Source organism: Ylistrum balloti, unplaced genomic scaffold (assembly GCF_031769215.1).
Source record: "Ylistrum balloti isolate Yb309-2 unplaced genomic scaffold, AGI_CSIRO_Ybal_v1 Utg370510, whole genome shotgun sequence".
NCBI lineage: Eukaryota > Metazoa > Mollusca > Bivalvia > Pectinida > Pectinidae > Ylistrum > Ylistrum balloti.
Window position 1 is genome coordinate 389,809 of NW_026782329.1, and position 17,425 is coordinate 407,233.

A 17,425-nucleotide genomic window follows, 5' to 3' on the forward strand; every position below is an offset into this window, starting at 1 on the left:
ACTTTCCTCCAAAAAATAACAGCCTTCTCAAGGAAGAAGAGGAACACTATATCTTACAGTACTTATTTCATTATAAATATCAATCTAATGTGAAGCCATCAAGACTTTGTAGTCATTTCTCAAAATGGTAGGTTTTTCCTTAAGGACGCACAAATAAATACAAAAAAGAGCATAAGTCAGTAAAATTGATAAATTCTCCTGGAAAACAACTTTATTGGACACAAAACTTTAATAAAAGGGAAATATTTCTGTACTTTAGGATTTGGTACACCTTACATCTCTTAGCATCACCATTGTATACGCCAAGTTTCATTATCCTCGTTTAAATGAAAGCAAAGTAATGCAAAGGACATCAAATTTCAAGAAAGGCAATAACTCTGTAATAAAGGGATTGAAGCCCTGAAGCTAATACATTGTCTAAGTATGACCAAGCTTCAAACTCCTAGTTTAAATGCAAGGAAAGTTATGCTTCGTATGCAAAATTTTAACAAAAGGGCAATAATTCTGTAATTAATAAACTGTGGGCCCTCTACTTGTTATACTCCATATTGTATATGTTTGATTGATATACACACCAAATTTCATTATCCTTTTTCAAATGCAAGCGATCTAAAGTTGTGGTCTGGACACAATACTTCAACAAAGGGCAATAACTCTGTAAATAAGGGAGGCTTAGGTCCTGTATTTTTATCACTGCACATCGTCATAGTATGACCCATGTACACAAGCTTAAAAATTTGTGGCGGGCATTAAAATGTTCAAAAGTCCATACTACAATGTTACTATACTCCAGATTTTATTGGCGTGTTTGTTTTAAATGAGAAACTGAGCTAAGCATAACACTTGAACATCCATCTTTTTAGTACCTTAATTTTCTGAGTTACTGTAAGATAAAACTGCACAATATTTTGTAAACATATCTAATCACAAAATTTAAAAACGAAATGTTGATGATGCCACTGCCTGAAAAATAAAAACATTAAGCCTTGGTTTCCTGAATGTTTAATGTGAGACAAAAATTACCAAAGAAAAAGAAAGAACTGGGGTCCTAGAGTCATTGGGTACCTACTGTCATGGCTGACTACTGACGTGTTATATGGCACTATACAATCAAACTACATGCTTGGATTTGTGAAGGAATGTAACTTCTTTCCAGACACTGAAGAGAAAAGACAATCAGCCTCAATTTGATCAAAGTCAGCATCAAAGCCACATTCACAAAATAATTCTTTTTGTAAATATTATATTTTCAATGATTTTTTTTCGTTTGATTTTTGTAAAATTTTAAGGGATCAAATGAGATCGTATAGAAGTCTATCACTATATCCAACAAAACCTTATGTTAATAAGTACATTTTTTAACACACTATCTGAAGTGCCCTTTGAATATCATTCACAACACTTCTTTCATCTATCAGAGTTTAAATTCTAAAATAAAAGTAACACCTTTACAAAGACTGTATTTTCTATCTTTCTGAATAGCAATAGTCTACAATCTTTTTATGAATGGTTCAATTGACATGAGTGATAATAAGGATGCTGACAGCAGATATTTTATGTAAAACATTATCTGTTTCACATAATACAATCAACAATTCATATTTACATCTAGATCTTTCTCAGATAATCATAAAAAAATTGACTAATTTTCATTATTCCTAAGCTCTCTGTAACCGAATTCTCCATATTTTAGATAACATCATACAAAAGATAAAACATGAAACGGTCATCTCCTGGAGCGTGAAACGGACCACGACAGCCTGCATCAACTCCAGCTGTACTCGACAGAATTATCATGGCCATCTTAATTCCTGTTAATATCTGAGATGGAGAAGGAAGCCAGAGAGACAAGCTGTCCTACGATTTATCAGGAGGCTGAAGATGACAACTAAACTACTGTTAGGGACTGTCTAAAGTCTTATACATTATGACAAGTGTACAGTCAATGTGAGAGGACATCAGTACAATTATATATATAATTCTCACAGGTCTACAATTATATATATAATTCTCACAGGTCTGCAGTCAATGTAAGGGGACATCAGTGCAATCATATATATAATTCTCACAGGTCTACAGTCAATGTTGAACAATAGGCATGCTTTCATGCTTGTGGCTCCTTTCACATTTTATTCCAGTATTACTCGTCGTAGGATGAGAAGAACAAGCTCTTATATTTACAGCAAAATTAATGTTTATGTTCTTTTTTTGTGTCTGTAATCTTTGGAAACTGTAGAAATTGAACTGCATGTTAATGAAGAAAAACTGTAAATATAAGGATTACCTTTCTATTTTGTTAAGCTTACTGAGGGATAGTAGGGGGTAGTTACAATTAAATTTGGGTAAAATGGATAACTGACTTCAAATTACTCGAGTTCAATAATAGTTGTTCCAAATACCATAAGAAAATATATTCCTTAACTTTAGTAAGGTACTTAGATATCAACTCCTGAAACATGGCTGTGGCTGTTCACGAGGCAATAAACTCCATCAACAAATCAGATACCCATAACTCTGTCCGACTTGTGAGACACATAGAAAAAACTTTTTTTTTTTTTAAATGGCTAAATGAGTCAAGAAAGATTGTATTGTTTATTGAAAGTGAATAATATAGTGTAGTGAGTCAAAATACACCAAGATTTCATGTTTTTTCCCAAATACGAGTTCTACTGTAGTACTTACACTCATTGAGAAACTGGTCTTAATGTAACTTCTTACACTGGGTAAAAGACAAAATACCAAAGTTAATGAAAAAGTTACATTACATCTCACTTCTGCACCTTTGTTGTGGCAACACAAAACAAAATGGAAATATGTAGGATTAAATTCACAGAGTAGGCAGCATGTGATTTTTAGTCTTTGTTAGCCAGAATGTTCTATTTACCAATCTAGTAATGTTCACCATGAATGATTTTTCCTCACTCAATAATTTCCTGACACATTCCACAACACATACCTAACAGCTAGTGGTCTATTAATTTCTATAATTTCTACAACAGTGTAGGTACCCTGAATGTCCTCCTCAGAGTCCCTGATGTACGATATGCACAGTTCACTTTGAAATGATCAAATGTTATGTTTGTAACTGTGGATTTTGATCACTAATTACCTTGTACACACATCTTGTTCTGACTATGGAATGTGATTTGACAGGTTTTTATCTTTGTCTTTAGCCCTGTAATGATGGACGGTAATGGCTAGTTTTATTGACAATACTAAGGCTATCTCTAGTCATCACCAGTCCAGCTAACCTAATCTTGTCAGCAGCCAAGACTTGAAGCAGCCGGGGATGAAGCACCAATTATCAGAGAGACTGATGGATCAATTGTGTTTAATAGCATGACAAATGTCAGGCAACTCTGTGTAAAAGACAACTTTAACAGCATACCTTTACCCTGATAACTTAATCTGGCCTTGTCGTTGCTATTTCCTTTACCGTCTATTTGAAATGCAATATTGGAGGAAGTATTGGATGAAATGTTTAAAACATCGACAGAAAAATACGAAAATGTCTATTTCCGGCTCAGGCTTCTCTCTCCAAATCTAACACAATTGGCGAAAATGAGGCCACCCGTTACACTAATTGTATTTCCCTCTTAAACCTTTCCTGAGCCATTACTATTCAGCTCCCTAAAATCAATTAGTCTCTGCTCTTAACGAGGTTGATTTCATTACAAATGTCATGAAATCTACCTCTTAACATGCAAAGCTGAACAAAACAAGATTCTGTCTAGGAAAATGGTTTATAATACGACCTGGCTACTGATAAATGCCACTAACCACCGTCAACGATTATTTGATTGTTAACTGTAGGATGATCCATTGGGTTAAAAACTTGGCCACATTTAATAAAATCAACGACATTGCGGTTTATTGTTCCGAAAAATTGACACATAAAATTGGTCAATAAAACTCAATTGGAAATTGTAAAGGCCAAAACTAACAGCAATCTGATCCATCAACATTTATTTAAGATGACAGCCATGCCCCAAAATCTCCGCAGAAATCTGAGTTAACGAAAGCTGGACTCGGGGAATGAAATCTAACTATCTCAGTATGAAATATGGCACATTCCTATTCTGCCGTTAATACCCTATATCTGAGATACAAAATAGATTTCACCTTAGCTTTTCCAGCATGGCTGATATTGCTTGTGACGGCTATCGATTAATTGGACAGGCCACTTTAAAATCAAGAGGTAATTATATTGGAACATCTCCCTTATTTAATACAAACAAAAGAGGCTTTGATGTTATCAGACATGACAACATATGGTAATATCTAATTTTTACACTGAATTAATTTATTCACTTTGTAACCCCCTGGACAATTCCACTAAACGACTATTCTGATTTATAAGATACACACCTTCTAAATCTGTTTCATGTTTGGCACTATTCACTTTTAAAACCATATTTGTACATATGATACATATTCCTCAAAGATGGCACAATACACTTGTAGTATAGTTGTAACTTCTGAACATGTTGTACAGGTCCCTTATTCTTATATAAAAATTCAGAAAAGACATACCTCCCAAAAAAAGTTGAATGGAATTAATCAGATCTATTTTAGGGCACTGACCAAATTAGAAACAAAAAATATAAATTGAAAATTATTGTCATATTCCTGAAGTAGCTGACCCAGTAACAACTATATATAATCACTTTGTATAGAAATCTGGTGAACCTATGTATATTGAACTTTTGATTGTGTTGAGATATCAAAGCCAGACTGACAACAAGCAACCTCTCTCTGTTTAAAAAAAATTGTATCAAATTATACTGCATGGTGAAAGAGAAGAAAAAGGAGAGAAGTGAATCCTTCACAAAAAGAAAATGTGCTTTTAAACACTTTTCCTGGGTCAAAACCACTACAAAACCTATTAATAAAAACCATTTATATCAATAAAAAGGAAACCCTGTGACCTGTGGTAATGAATTTGATACAGACTTCATAAATCTGTCACAGAAAACAGAGCCCCATAAGCAGTATGAATGATTATAAGTTAGGCCTGGTTCAATGAACACTTCTCCTCCTCCACTATCTCCTTCCTTGTCTCCTTTTTACACTTTATTCTGTCACCACAAACTTAAAAATCTATCTTATCTGTGTGTAAAACACCATCCAAGATGTAGGATAAGATTAGCTAACTTCTAGTCACTATTAACAACAATAAAATCTCATCATATCTTATCTAACATCTCTAGCACTCTAAACACTTTTTATAATCAATTTCAATATAACATTTTTAAATCAAACTGTTACAAAATAACAAAAAAATACATATATTCTGGTAGATGCTGTAAAGAAAAGTCAGCAATATTTGTGAAAAAAAGGTCTAAATACATTTAAATATTTGATAATCATTTTATATATTTGATGGATTTCCACCTATAAAATTGATTGTAATAAGATTTTTAAGCTGTTTTGTAGACTTGTATGGTATGTGACTGAATCCTATCTACTTCTGAGTGGTGGAGCTTTGAACCACACGACAGATTCAGCACAATTAAAACAAATAATTCTCCAAAATGAAGATTTTTTGATATGAAACTACTACATTTTAACTCCTAGATCCCCAAAGACAAACAAGACCCTGAAGCCATCAAATTCATGATTTAAGCAGCTTAAGAACCTTCTCCTATGTAGGATATTTAATTCTACCATATCTAGGTGAGGAGACAATTTTCTTCAAGTTCATTTGTAACCCCTTTTGGCCTTGCCCATTAGCCCCTGGACTTCAAACAGGATCAATGTGTGCTCATGATGAGCATAGAAAAATTACACACGTGTTAACATAATGGAACTTGACATTAAGCAGGAAATCCCTTTAAATATGTATATTGTTCTCCTAGAGATCTTGGAATTCACGATGGAAAGATTTTGATTCAGTTAAATAATATAAATTAAATGATTTATGAGAAACACTAATCATCATAGTTACATGTAAAATATCTATTTCTAACACCCGAAAAATTTGGGCACTAGCAAATTTTATATCTCGAAATAATAACAAAGTTACAACAATAAGTTAAAAAATAATGAAGCAAATTTTGTGTCATCTCATCATTACAGTAGGAAAATATTTTTTTTGCTGAAATTTAATTAGTATGGGATCCGGTAATACAGAGCCCTGGAGAGGTACCACCAACCCACTGACACTCTCTCTTGCCATCAGCACCGACATTAACGACAGTACAAACATAAACACACAGGGGGTCACTATTCATTTTACAAGTAAAAATGAATCTGTAATGCATGAATGGCACATATAGTATTTCATTATAATTGTGTGAAGAGTTATCATTCTTGGATGATAATCAGTACAGCGAACACCAGGTGGACTTGCTCAGTGTCATAGTACAATCTCTCATATCACAATGTTAAATTGTATATTTTTTCAGGCTAATTTACACAAGTAGGTATAAATGCCCTCCTCCGCTTGTCACATTGTGCAGATGACTGGCGTTTTAGGATGACGGAATGCCTATACAAGTTTATGGAGATCATTTGCACTCTTACCTCGATGTAATGTAGTGGGAAAGTGTCAGGTCTCGGCCAGTTTTTGTTTGGCCCTATACAATGATTTGTACTGTACTCTATCCAAATTCACTAAAACATTCCTCAGACTTCTTGTCTAATACAGCTATTTCTACATTTCATAATCATTCACAGGTGATTCATGTTCTGATAATAATTTTTTTATTATATCTATGTACAAGTTTTTCCACACATACATTAATAATCCTACACAGATCTGGAGTTATTTATCCGCAGTTTGTGGGTGGGAGTATAAAATCTAGACACGATTCCATTATCTGCTATAAGAATTATCAGTATCTGACGTCAAATCAGGATAAAATCACCGATATGCCTGACTGATAGCATTGTTCTGTTCATCTCAAAAGAGACTAACTTTTATAATTTTCACAAAAGTTTATAAGGAAACAGGTGATTTTTGACATGAAAGCTTTGTAATACTATCATTGGAAATGCCAACAATGCATATTGCTAGCATTTACACTCTAAACACAAAATCAAGAAATCTGAGTTTTTCTTTCAGAAACCCTGAATGAAGCGTTAATATTAAAAATAGTATACCATGTTTCTGTTAAGATATCACAGTTTCAGCATGCATGTGACAGCGATATATCATGCTTTTTTTTATATGCTGTATACATATATATGACTTCAAAGCTAGAAAATACTTTGAGTCAAGAAATACAGATTTTGTGATTCCTTCAGCTAATCGGGATATTGAAAGCATACAGATGGAATATACCACACTTAAATAAATGGAAAATGTGTACCTGATAAAATGTTGATTTTCAGATATATAAGATATAAATCATGAGTTGTTGACAACAATCTTCTCCCTTACTTCTTTCCCTTGACCATCAAAGTAAGTCACAGTTAGGCATTCTGATCTCACAGAGTTACTGCCCTTTGTTTCACTCTGTCTGATCGTAAAGCTATAAGCTTGACAGCTGATGGCAGCCAAGAAATCAATTAGATAGTTTACTGTTCTAATCATCACTATTATCAATTAATACATCTATCATCTTTATCAAACCTGATAAAGTTTTTCCAACAAATGAAGCTGGCTCTATTATACAGCAAAATCTGTCAGCAATGTGCACCCCAATGAAATGTACAAGTTTATAATCCATTTATGCAAATTTTGTGAATGAAGCAAAACCATGAAAATTCATTACTACAAATCAAAGTGGATAATAAACACGGACTTTCATTTTTTACATTTGATGATTAATAACAGTTGGCATGTTAATCTACCGTATGTGCAGTTTTTCTCAAATCTCCATACATACATAGCTATAGCATCATGTTTATTGAATCAGTTGCTAGTTTTCAGTGTCACAGACAATTTCTTCCCTTGAGTGTTTTATTTTTGTTTAGTAACTATGAGCTAATGTAGAATTTGGGGAATGCCAGTCACTATTGAACAACGATAATTTTTGGTCTATTTTGAGAAAAGGATGAATTTCGGATTTTGGTCAGAAATCAGAAGAGGAATAGGGTTATATATGACATATCGTACGTGAAAATTACATGAATGAAATATGACAATGTTGAGGTTAAATTACATTGGTTTTTTTCTATTCATGATTGCATGATTTGAGAATTTAAATATAATATACCAATAAGGTCTGTTTTGTGGAAGATGTTCACAATTTCAGGGAAATTTTCTCATGGTGTTAGTACATTTTCTCGATGATTAATTTGCTTATATTTAGAGGGGAACGCATACCATTTGGGGAATACTATCCTTCTCCAGTAGTAAAATTTGTCTTTATTAATCCCTTGTAACTCTCAGATAAAGATCACTAGAATGTTTGAGTTCATTATGTCACCTATAAGTCATACAAGTTTTCAGATAACTGTGATCAATTTTCACTTGCTATGAACAGAGAAGCCTGAGACATTGTATTGATCTGGAAGTTAATTGATTATAAGATTGTTCAATTTGTCTGGATATGGTATCTCATTGAATGCTCATGAAGCGTCAAATGTCATTCTGTTCTACGAACTAGACCTATGTCTTTCTAGGGCCTATCTAATTTTAGACAGAAACTTTATCAATTCAAAACAAGATTCTATGGTGTAGAACATATATTGAGAGCCCCCCTCCCCCCACCACACAAAAAAAGAAAAAAGGCAACCTCCCAATTTGTTTTTGTATTATTGTCATTATTCTGTTTAAATGTATCATTTTACTTCTGCAACACAATTAGAGATATACACCTATTCTATTGGAAAACATGGTGAATTTAGAGTAAGCCATCATCCCTTCAGCATGGAATGTCAAGGCTGAAGCTGTGATAGCCATTAAAATTTTCCAACTTCAATAACAAGTATTCCCCTGTTAGCATTTGTTGTTCCTTGAATTCATGGAGTTCATTTGCACTGTTTATTTGTGCAACAAAGATTTTCTTCCACTTTACCAGAAGTGCCTGGTGCAGAGTGGGTAAGTTCTCTGTTCATTTTGGGGGTATTCAAAGGCGTCAATTCAATATGTCCCACACAAGACCATTTGGACAGAGATTAGGAAAGTAAAGGTAACTTGTCAACAATATTTTGGTAAAGAAATTCCATTGCTCATCGCACCACCAGACATCAAACATTGTCATGTTGAAATATTATGTAGCACTGGCAGATAAACAGTATGATAACAGATTGCAGAATAGTGTCAACGTATCAAAGAGTTGTCAAATTGCCTTCAATGATGACCGTGTAATTATTGCTGCTGCTACAGATCTCGCCCCACACAAAAACACTACCATAACCAAACCTGTTACATTCTACGATGCATTTATCCACATAACAATCACCACAAAGCTGATATACACACTGGTATCAACATGGACTGTACAACTGGAATTATTACTTAACAGGGAAGAGTACCCAGCACCATCTTTGCCGAGGAAACTCATTTGCATTAGAGTCTAACATCACATCAATGATGATTAGGGGGCATTCCCACTTTTGCAGGTTGTGATTCTCAACCAGTTGTGCAAGTGCTGCAACCTATGAAATGCTCAGGATGAGGAATTGTAACATTTGGTAAGCCTGCTCGAGGACGGCCAGCGTTCATTTCAACTAGTCTAAGGTGGCTGCAGAGACAAGATAATGAGTTTCTCTAGACATTCACTGCTCTTGGCAAAGCATTTCAGGTATTTTCAGCAAACAGTAACAACACTGCCCTGTTGTGTTCATCATTAGGTACAGTGTAGCCTTGACATCCTTTACACAATAGCAAACAATATCCAATATCAGACTTTTAATGTCAGATACTTGAAGGATGTAGACATGTCAAAGAATACAAAAAAATGCTGTCACGTATACCTGTGCATGTGCTGATGGGGTCATGTATTGATGTCTCTGAGACACAAGGTCAGTAGATGAGGAATGTGTATGATATAATGCTATTTAAAACTGCTTACAATAGTTTATTATTATTAACAATATTTAAATAGAGGTTGTGTTTCTTTGCATGTCAGTATATCTTTTGAAAATTTATCCACATGATTTAAATGTGACTGGAAATGGGATCCATACTTGGGCCTTCACAGCCCCCAGAAATAGCAACCTAAACTGGGATCCTGATGAGGTTTAGATGAAGAATGTAAACTTCAAGTTTTACAATGTTTGTTTAGATCTTGCAAAAGTAAACCAAACTTATCATAAAGTTAGTAGTCATGAAAAAATGGCTGGATTACAGTATTGTATTACTTCAACAGAACTACACTACAACAGTAGAAATCAGCTGTGCAATTACTTCCAAAATGAAGTTCACTCATACAGGGTTTTCCATAAGAGCCGGTCGCCGGCCAATTTGACCGGCTACTTTGATCATTTGGCCACCTACACCAATCCAGTTCCGTAATAACCTTCCGTACACGACTACACATACACGACAGGCCAGCCTCCTATTTTCACTACACAGCCTACTACTAACAAAATCATGGAAAACCCTGCTCATAGAAGTGCCTAATGATGATTAAATAAACACAGAAATAGGACAGAAAACTGATGTTTGCATCTAACATCAGCACTTGAATATTTCAACAACTTCTTGATCTGTTTATATCAGATATCACCAAACAGTATTGAAGTCTATCACACAGGGAGAAACCCTTCCCACCAAGTATTTAAATTGTTCCTTCTACTGTGTTTTACACATGCTCAAGGTAAACATTTTTAACCTGATCATACTCATAAAGTTAGTGAAATTCAATGGAATGCTGGCAATTGATTGTAAGCAAAGTAAACAAAGGGCAACAACTCTAAAAACAAAGATTGTTGGTTTCCACTGACTGTGACAGAAGATACCTTTTACATCACAGATAACTACATCAACATCTAGTGTCACAACAGATCAATGTATTGACTTCCAGTCCACTTTAAGGTGCAAACTAAACTACTGTAACAATGACAATGGTGATAGTTTATATACATAAATACAATATTGGCTTACTTCCTCACTGCAGTGACTGGCTCCTGTTTACAGGAACATGCACAGCACACATTATTGTCTCCACAGCTTGGTTCCTCACCCATGGGAGGGGATGTTTCATAGGCAATGCTCTGGTGGCTCCGCCTAGCTTTTGTCTGAAACATAACAGAAACTCTATGAGCCCTTAGTATATATAATTCATAAGTAAACTGACAGTTTAACAAGACAAAAATATCTGATCATTTTGATAAAACTTCATACAGAGTTGATCAATTAAGTCTGAAAAATCATAGGTTATATATATGTACTTAAGCTTTTAAGAGTATGTGTTTTCTTCCTACTTCCTCGCTTAAATAAATCATGCAAAACATGTTTTAGTTTTAAATTAAATAACTCCAGCATTCTTTAAACATGATGTCATATCTGAGTGTCATTTTCAAAAGGAAGATTGTATCAATACCTTCCACTATACACTAATATTTATATCTCTAAAATAGGAAGCAGCATTATGATAATGTGATGCATACTTTCAATAACTCAATGCAAACTATAATCGCTTACAAATATGGAAATGAGTGGAGCTAAACTGTAAACTGAAAATGGTTCTTGTGGTAGTCAAACTGCTCTCTGGCATCACAATATTTACAACACCTCGCGCATCACAGTATTTACAACATCACAGTATTTACAACACCTCGGGCATCATCATATTTACAAAACCTCGCGCATCACAGTATTTACAAAACCTCGGGCATCACAGTATTTACAACACCTTGTGCATCACAGTATTTACAACACCTAGGGCATCGCAGTATTTACAAAACCTCAGGCATCACAGTATTACAAAACCTCGGGCATCACAGTATTTACAATACCTCGTGCATCACCGTATTAACAACACCTCCGGCATCACAGTATTAACAAAAACTTGGGCATCACAGTATTTAGAACACCTCGGGCATCACTGTATTTACAAAACCTCGGGCATCACCGTATTTACAACACCTCGGGCATCACAGTATTTACAACACCTCGGGCATCACAGTATTTACAACACCTCGGGCATCACAGTATTTACAACACCTCGGGCATCACAGTATTTACAACACCTCGGGCATCACAGTATTTACAACACCTCGGGCATCACAGTATTCACTACACCTCGGGCATCACCGTATTTACAAAACCTCGGCCATCACAGTATTTACAACACCTCGGGCATCACAGTATTTACAACACCTCGTGCATCACAGTATTTACAACACCTCGGGCATCACAGTATTCACTACACCTCGGGCATCACCGTATTTACAAAACCTCGGCCATCACAGTATTTACAACATCTCGGGCATCACAGTATTTACAACACCTCGGGCATCACAATCTTTACAAAACAAGTTGCTCAAACAGAAATGCTGCATAATGCAAGGAAGACCCATTTTATCAAAATAACACCACTTTATTGATCAACTCATATTATAGATAGCCTACCTTATCAGAGTTTCCAGGTGTTTTAAACTTAGTGGAGGAACCTTTGAAGTCATCGTCATCACTGTCCCCAACAGATATCAGTTCAGCAGCCACCTGGACCACATCTAGCGAGATAAGGTAACCATTTATCATCAGAAGATATAAGTACACAGTGTAACACATCAACATAAATAGAGAAACTTAGGAATGGTTGAGGTGAAGCAATCATTGACATGCATATTGAAGCATGAAGTTTGCCTTTTGATTGTATTTTCTTAATAACCCTTTGCCATTTCAATACAATATCACACTATCATAATCCCTCTAAATAGCTGCTACACAAGCTGCCTCTTGTTTGTCATGTTGTCAATGATATTTCGAATGTAATTTCTTTATAGAAAGAGACAAAGGCCTCTACTCATTGCTAATTTTGTTATAAATCATTGGTTTTTAATAAGTGAACATTTTAAAAATTCATGTTCACATTTTATTCACTTGAGACAGGTCAAATAAGGTATTGTTGATATCTTGATATTTTGCATGTTCAGCAGTAATTATTACTTAGTGGCATATCGAAAATGATATAGTCAATGGAGGTGTCAACGTACACATCATATCACAGCTCAATTTCATCATCACAGTAATTAGAAAGGAGAAGCCAACACCAGTATCAAGCTTTAGATTTTTGGGTGTCATTTTGCATGAACATTAAACATATACAGTGAAGTACTTACCCTGTGTTGAATGCACATCATCAGTGCCAATGTTTGGAGGTGTTACTTCCTTTGATTTCTGACATGTACAATTTTCTGTAAAAGTGGACATAAATAATTCTGAATCAGTATAAACACAATAGTGATCAACATTGAACACACTGACAAAATTGACATCATTAAAGGGAGACAAATATTGTCTTATACACAATTATTATATCAACAGATTTTGGATGTAACATGGAGAAGAAACCAAAGTAAAGATAAAACAATAGTCTGATCATGGTAGACCTCAATATCAGTCAAAAATACCTTGACAAAGCAGATTTTATGGAGGCTGTCTTGTATTTACATTAAAGCCAAACAAAACTTAACTTGTTAATGTTTAAAAGTGCAAACCTCAAACCAGTTGCATGTTGACAATTCAGTAGTAACCACTGACAGAAAATCATCTACATTACATGTTGGTACTATGAGACACAGCAAATACAGCTATTTGTTGCAATATCTATGAAGAGTGCTCTTAACATTTTCTTTAATATATTGCACTGATCCTTTGACTTGATAAAGACAATATCATTTTAACATAATTTGGCTTCCATTGAAGGATATACATTTACTGAGTCGACCAATTAATGAAAGCTTCTGTCTAGAACGATTTCAAAATGAAAAGCAGTTCTATCCCAACTTCTGTATAAAGGTACTAATTGTCCAGTAAAACATCACACAAATATTTACTTGATTCATTAGACATCAATGCTGCTTCTGCTTCTTCTGATTTTCTTTTCTTTTCTAAACAAACAAATAAAACAAGATATAAAATGACATCGCCAGTCTTCTGGGTTTCCTGAGACTAACTTCAACAGAATCTAGCATCAAGGGTTTCCTAAGACTATGTACAACAGAATCTAGCATCAAGGGTTTCCTAAGACGAAGTTCAACAGAATCTAGCCTTGAGGTTTCCTGAGACTAAGTTCAACAGAATCTAGCCTTGAGGGTTTCCTGAGACTAACTTCAACAGAATCTAGCCTTGAGGTTTCCTGAGACTAAGTTCAACAGAATCTAGCATCAAGGGTTTCCTGAGACTAACTTAAACAGAATCTAGCATCGAGGGTTTCCTAAGACTAACTTCAACAGAATCTAGCATCAAGGGTTTCCTGAGACTAACTTCAACAGAATCTAGCATCAAGGGTTTCCTAAGACTATGTACAACAGAATCTAGCATCGAGGGTTTCCTAAGACGAAGTTGAACAGAATCTAGCCTTGAGGTTTCCTGAGACTAAGTTCAACAGAATCTAGCCTTGAGGGTTTCCTGAGACGAAGTTGAACAGAATCTAGCCTTGAGGTTTCCTGAGACTAACTTCAACAGAATCTAGCCTTGAGGTTTCCTGAGACTAAGTTCAACAGAATCTAGCATCAAGGGTTTCCTGAGACTAACTTCAACAGAATCTAGCATCGAGGGTTTCCTAAGACGAAGTTCAACAGAATCTAGCCTTGAGGTTTCCTGAGACTAAGTTCAACAGAATCTAGCATCGAGGGTTTCCTGAGACTAAGTTCAACAGAATCTAGCATCAAGGGTTTCCTGAGACTAACTTCAACAGAATCTGGCCTTGAGGGTTTCCTGAGACTAACTTCAACAGAATCTAGCCTTGAGGGTTTCCTAAGATGAAGTTCAACAGAATCTAGCCTTGAGGTTTCCTAAGACGAAGTTCAACAGAATCTAGCCTTGAGGTTTCCTGAGACTAAGTTCAACAGAATCTAGCCTTGAGGGTTTCCTGAGACTAACTTCAACAGAATCTAGCATCGAGGGTTTCCTAAGACGAAGTTCAACAGAATCTAGCCTTGAGGTTTCCTGAGACTAAGTTCAACAGAATCTCATACTTTTCTGATCTAGTGAAACTAAATCTCAGTCAAACTGAGATATGCTGAGAAGAAAAATATCAGTCCTTGAATGATTAACATAATCAGGTCACCAATTCTTTCAAATTTCCTTCTACATAAACACTATAATATGCTTCTACATAAACACTATAATATGCTTCTACATAAACACTATAATATGCTATGTTTCTTATTTCAAAATTTTCTAATACACCACAATTACTGTCCCACTGGGTTATGTGTTGGAAAGACAATCTAATAAGATCATATCATTCTGACTATTGTCACTTAAAGGTGCTAGACAAATTGGACAGTTTAGAAAAAATTATGGGAGATGTGCACAAGTTCACCACCTCTCGTCCTGTTAGTGTCAAAAACTAATACATGATTGGATATTGATGAAGAAAGTAGAAGAAAAATACAATTGACAAATAAACAAGAGCTCATAATAGATAATTCACTAGGACATCTGAACATGTTATTTCAATGCTTATTTGTGATCCTGTATATCAATTCAGTGCTCAGCGCTCTATTTCCAATAACTTTGCACTGTTGATGACTGTCTTTGATTGCTATCACTAGTGAACAATTACTAGTGGTACTCCACTGTGATACTTGTCTGATGCTGTATGGTTACAGTAAAAGCATTTTATTTCAGGTTTACCATATTCAGCTGTTTGCCAGGCAAGAGCAGAACATAATAGAGCCAGACTTTTCCCACTTCCTGTAGGACTTTCCAATAAACAGTTCTGTTTTCTTTCTATCCCTTTGATCACCTGAAACGATACAAACCAACATTGAAAACATAAGTCATAATGTGTGTCCAACACTTTATAGTACATCATGATGAATAAATACAATTTCAATCTCATTCATTACTATAATGATGCTAAATGTATTTTTAACTAATATTTTGAACTGTGAAGTGTAGTTCAATTATCTGCTTTAAAATTATTGTCTTACTAAATTGAGGTTATGCACATGTTTGACCATTTCTGTCATATCAATCTATGGCATGATTGTCATATCTTTTCCTTCTTAGTAATTAATGAAGTACAATGTTTACCTTTTCCATCATACTGAATTGCGACGGATATGGTTTACAAGGGAATACAACTTGCATCCCATGTATCATCCTCTTCTCTTCTGCAGCCATGGTGAATATTGCTGATGAATTTACACATAAAAGAACTGTGTTTTATTCTGAAAAAATATGTATTGCAGATTATGTTATTTCAGTGCTAACTTCAGAGTGGGGATGACAAGTCTTGATTTGGTTGGAAATAACACTCCTTGTCCAAATATATGTGCACTTACAATTTTCATGTTACTGTGGGTGTGCTAGATTGTTGTTTATTTATATGCAAAATTTGAATTAAGTTTATCTTTTGAATTATAAAACTATCCAACAATATGATCAATCGAGTCTAGTTTACATTTATACTGGTGACAATCGTTCCTAAAACTGGACTTGACTTTCTCTGGAACTTTGGTAAATTATTTTATGGTCATAAAATTGGAGTTGGTTACAATCCAATCTAACTTTCTCTAATGGGCGAGATGGCGATCAGTCAATATTACAAAATGTGATTTAGGCGAGATTGCTGTATCTCCAAACGCGAATCTAACAGCAGTGCTGAAATCATAACACATCGAGATAATTCTCCGATGTGTTGCATTAAGTTTACATTTAGATGCCGGACATTTGTCATCATAAATTTAACGCCTAACAAATGTAAAACGTGAACGTACATTCATTGTTTGGGTTGAGTTACTGGCTTAATATTAATTTCTATGGATTAATCCCCCGTCAGCTATTTCCGAAACCCCCGCCATATGAGATATATCCACTTCCGATCTGAATGTAAACGTAGCGTTGATTGGTCGAATATCACGAGGCCCATTAGGGTTACGTCGTGAAACGAAAGTAGAAATTTGTACGGTGAAATTGAAAGTAGAATATTTATAATTTGAAAAGTAGTTTGGTGGCATTCATTTTATCTGTTTGATTAAATTCACATTTTTAAAAATTGTTTGTCAACACCTTTTTTGAAATTTTTTGTGGAATGCTTACGTTAACAAATAATAAAAAAGAAGAACAGGAGATTTAAAAAAACGTAACTTTGCTTGTAAACCCTACTTAAGGTCACATTATTGAACTGAATTAACACAACAAAAAGTTACGCCCAATTTGTATTGTATGTTTCTATATCGAACAGAGGACATTTTATTGTATATGAAGTAAAATGTGTGTATATGTGTCTTAAGTTTTTACCAGCATTTGACGGGGGCGGGGGGGGGGGGGGGGGGGCACAGGGACCTTACTTTTACAAGTAAATATTTATATTCATATATAAAATGTGAATAGAAATATACCGCCATA

At 34.8% G+C, this 17,425-nt stretch overlaps 1 protein-coding gene across 1 annotated transcript in view; it reads right to left on the bottom strand.

The window, feature by feature from the left end:
• Positions 1 to 16,837, bottom strand: part of LOC132555675 (Fanconi anemia group J protein homolog) — a 37,878-nt gene extending 21,041 nt beyond the window's left edge. Inside the window, exons 1-7 of the mRNA XM_060220029.1 lie at positions 16,795 to 16,837; positions 16,109 to 16,245; positions 15,707 to 15,818; positions 13,900 to 13,953; positions 13,183 to 13,257; positions 12,470 to 12,573; positions 11,000 to 11,133 (exon numbers count right to left, since the gene is read on the bottom strand). Of these exons, the coding sequence (XP_060076012.1) occupies positions 11,000 to 11,133; positions 12,470 to 12,573; positions 13,183 to 13,257; positions 13,900 to 13,953; positions 15,707 to 15,818; positions 16,109 to 16,198 (569 nt within the window). The 5' untranslated portion in view covers positions 16,199 to 16,245; positions 16,795 to 16,837. The remainder of the gene's footprint in view (positions 1 to 10,999; positions 11,134 to 12,469; positions 12,574 to 13,182; positions 13,258 to 13,899; positions 13,954 to 15,706; positions 15,819 to 16,108; positions 16,246 to 16,794) is intronic.
• Positions 16,838 to 17,425: the final 588 nt, after the last annotated feature.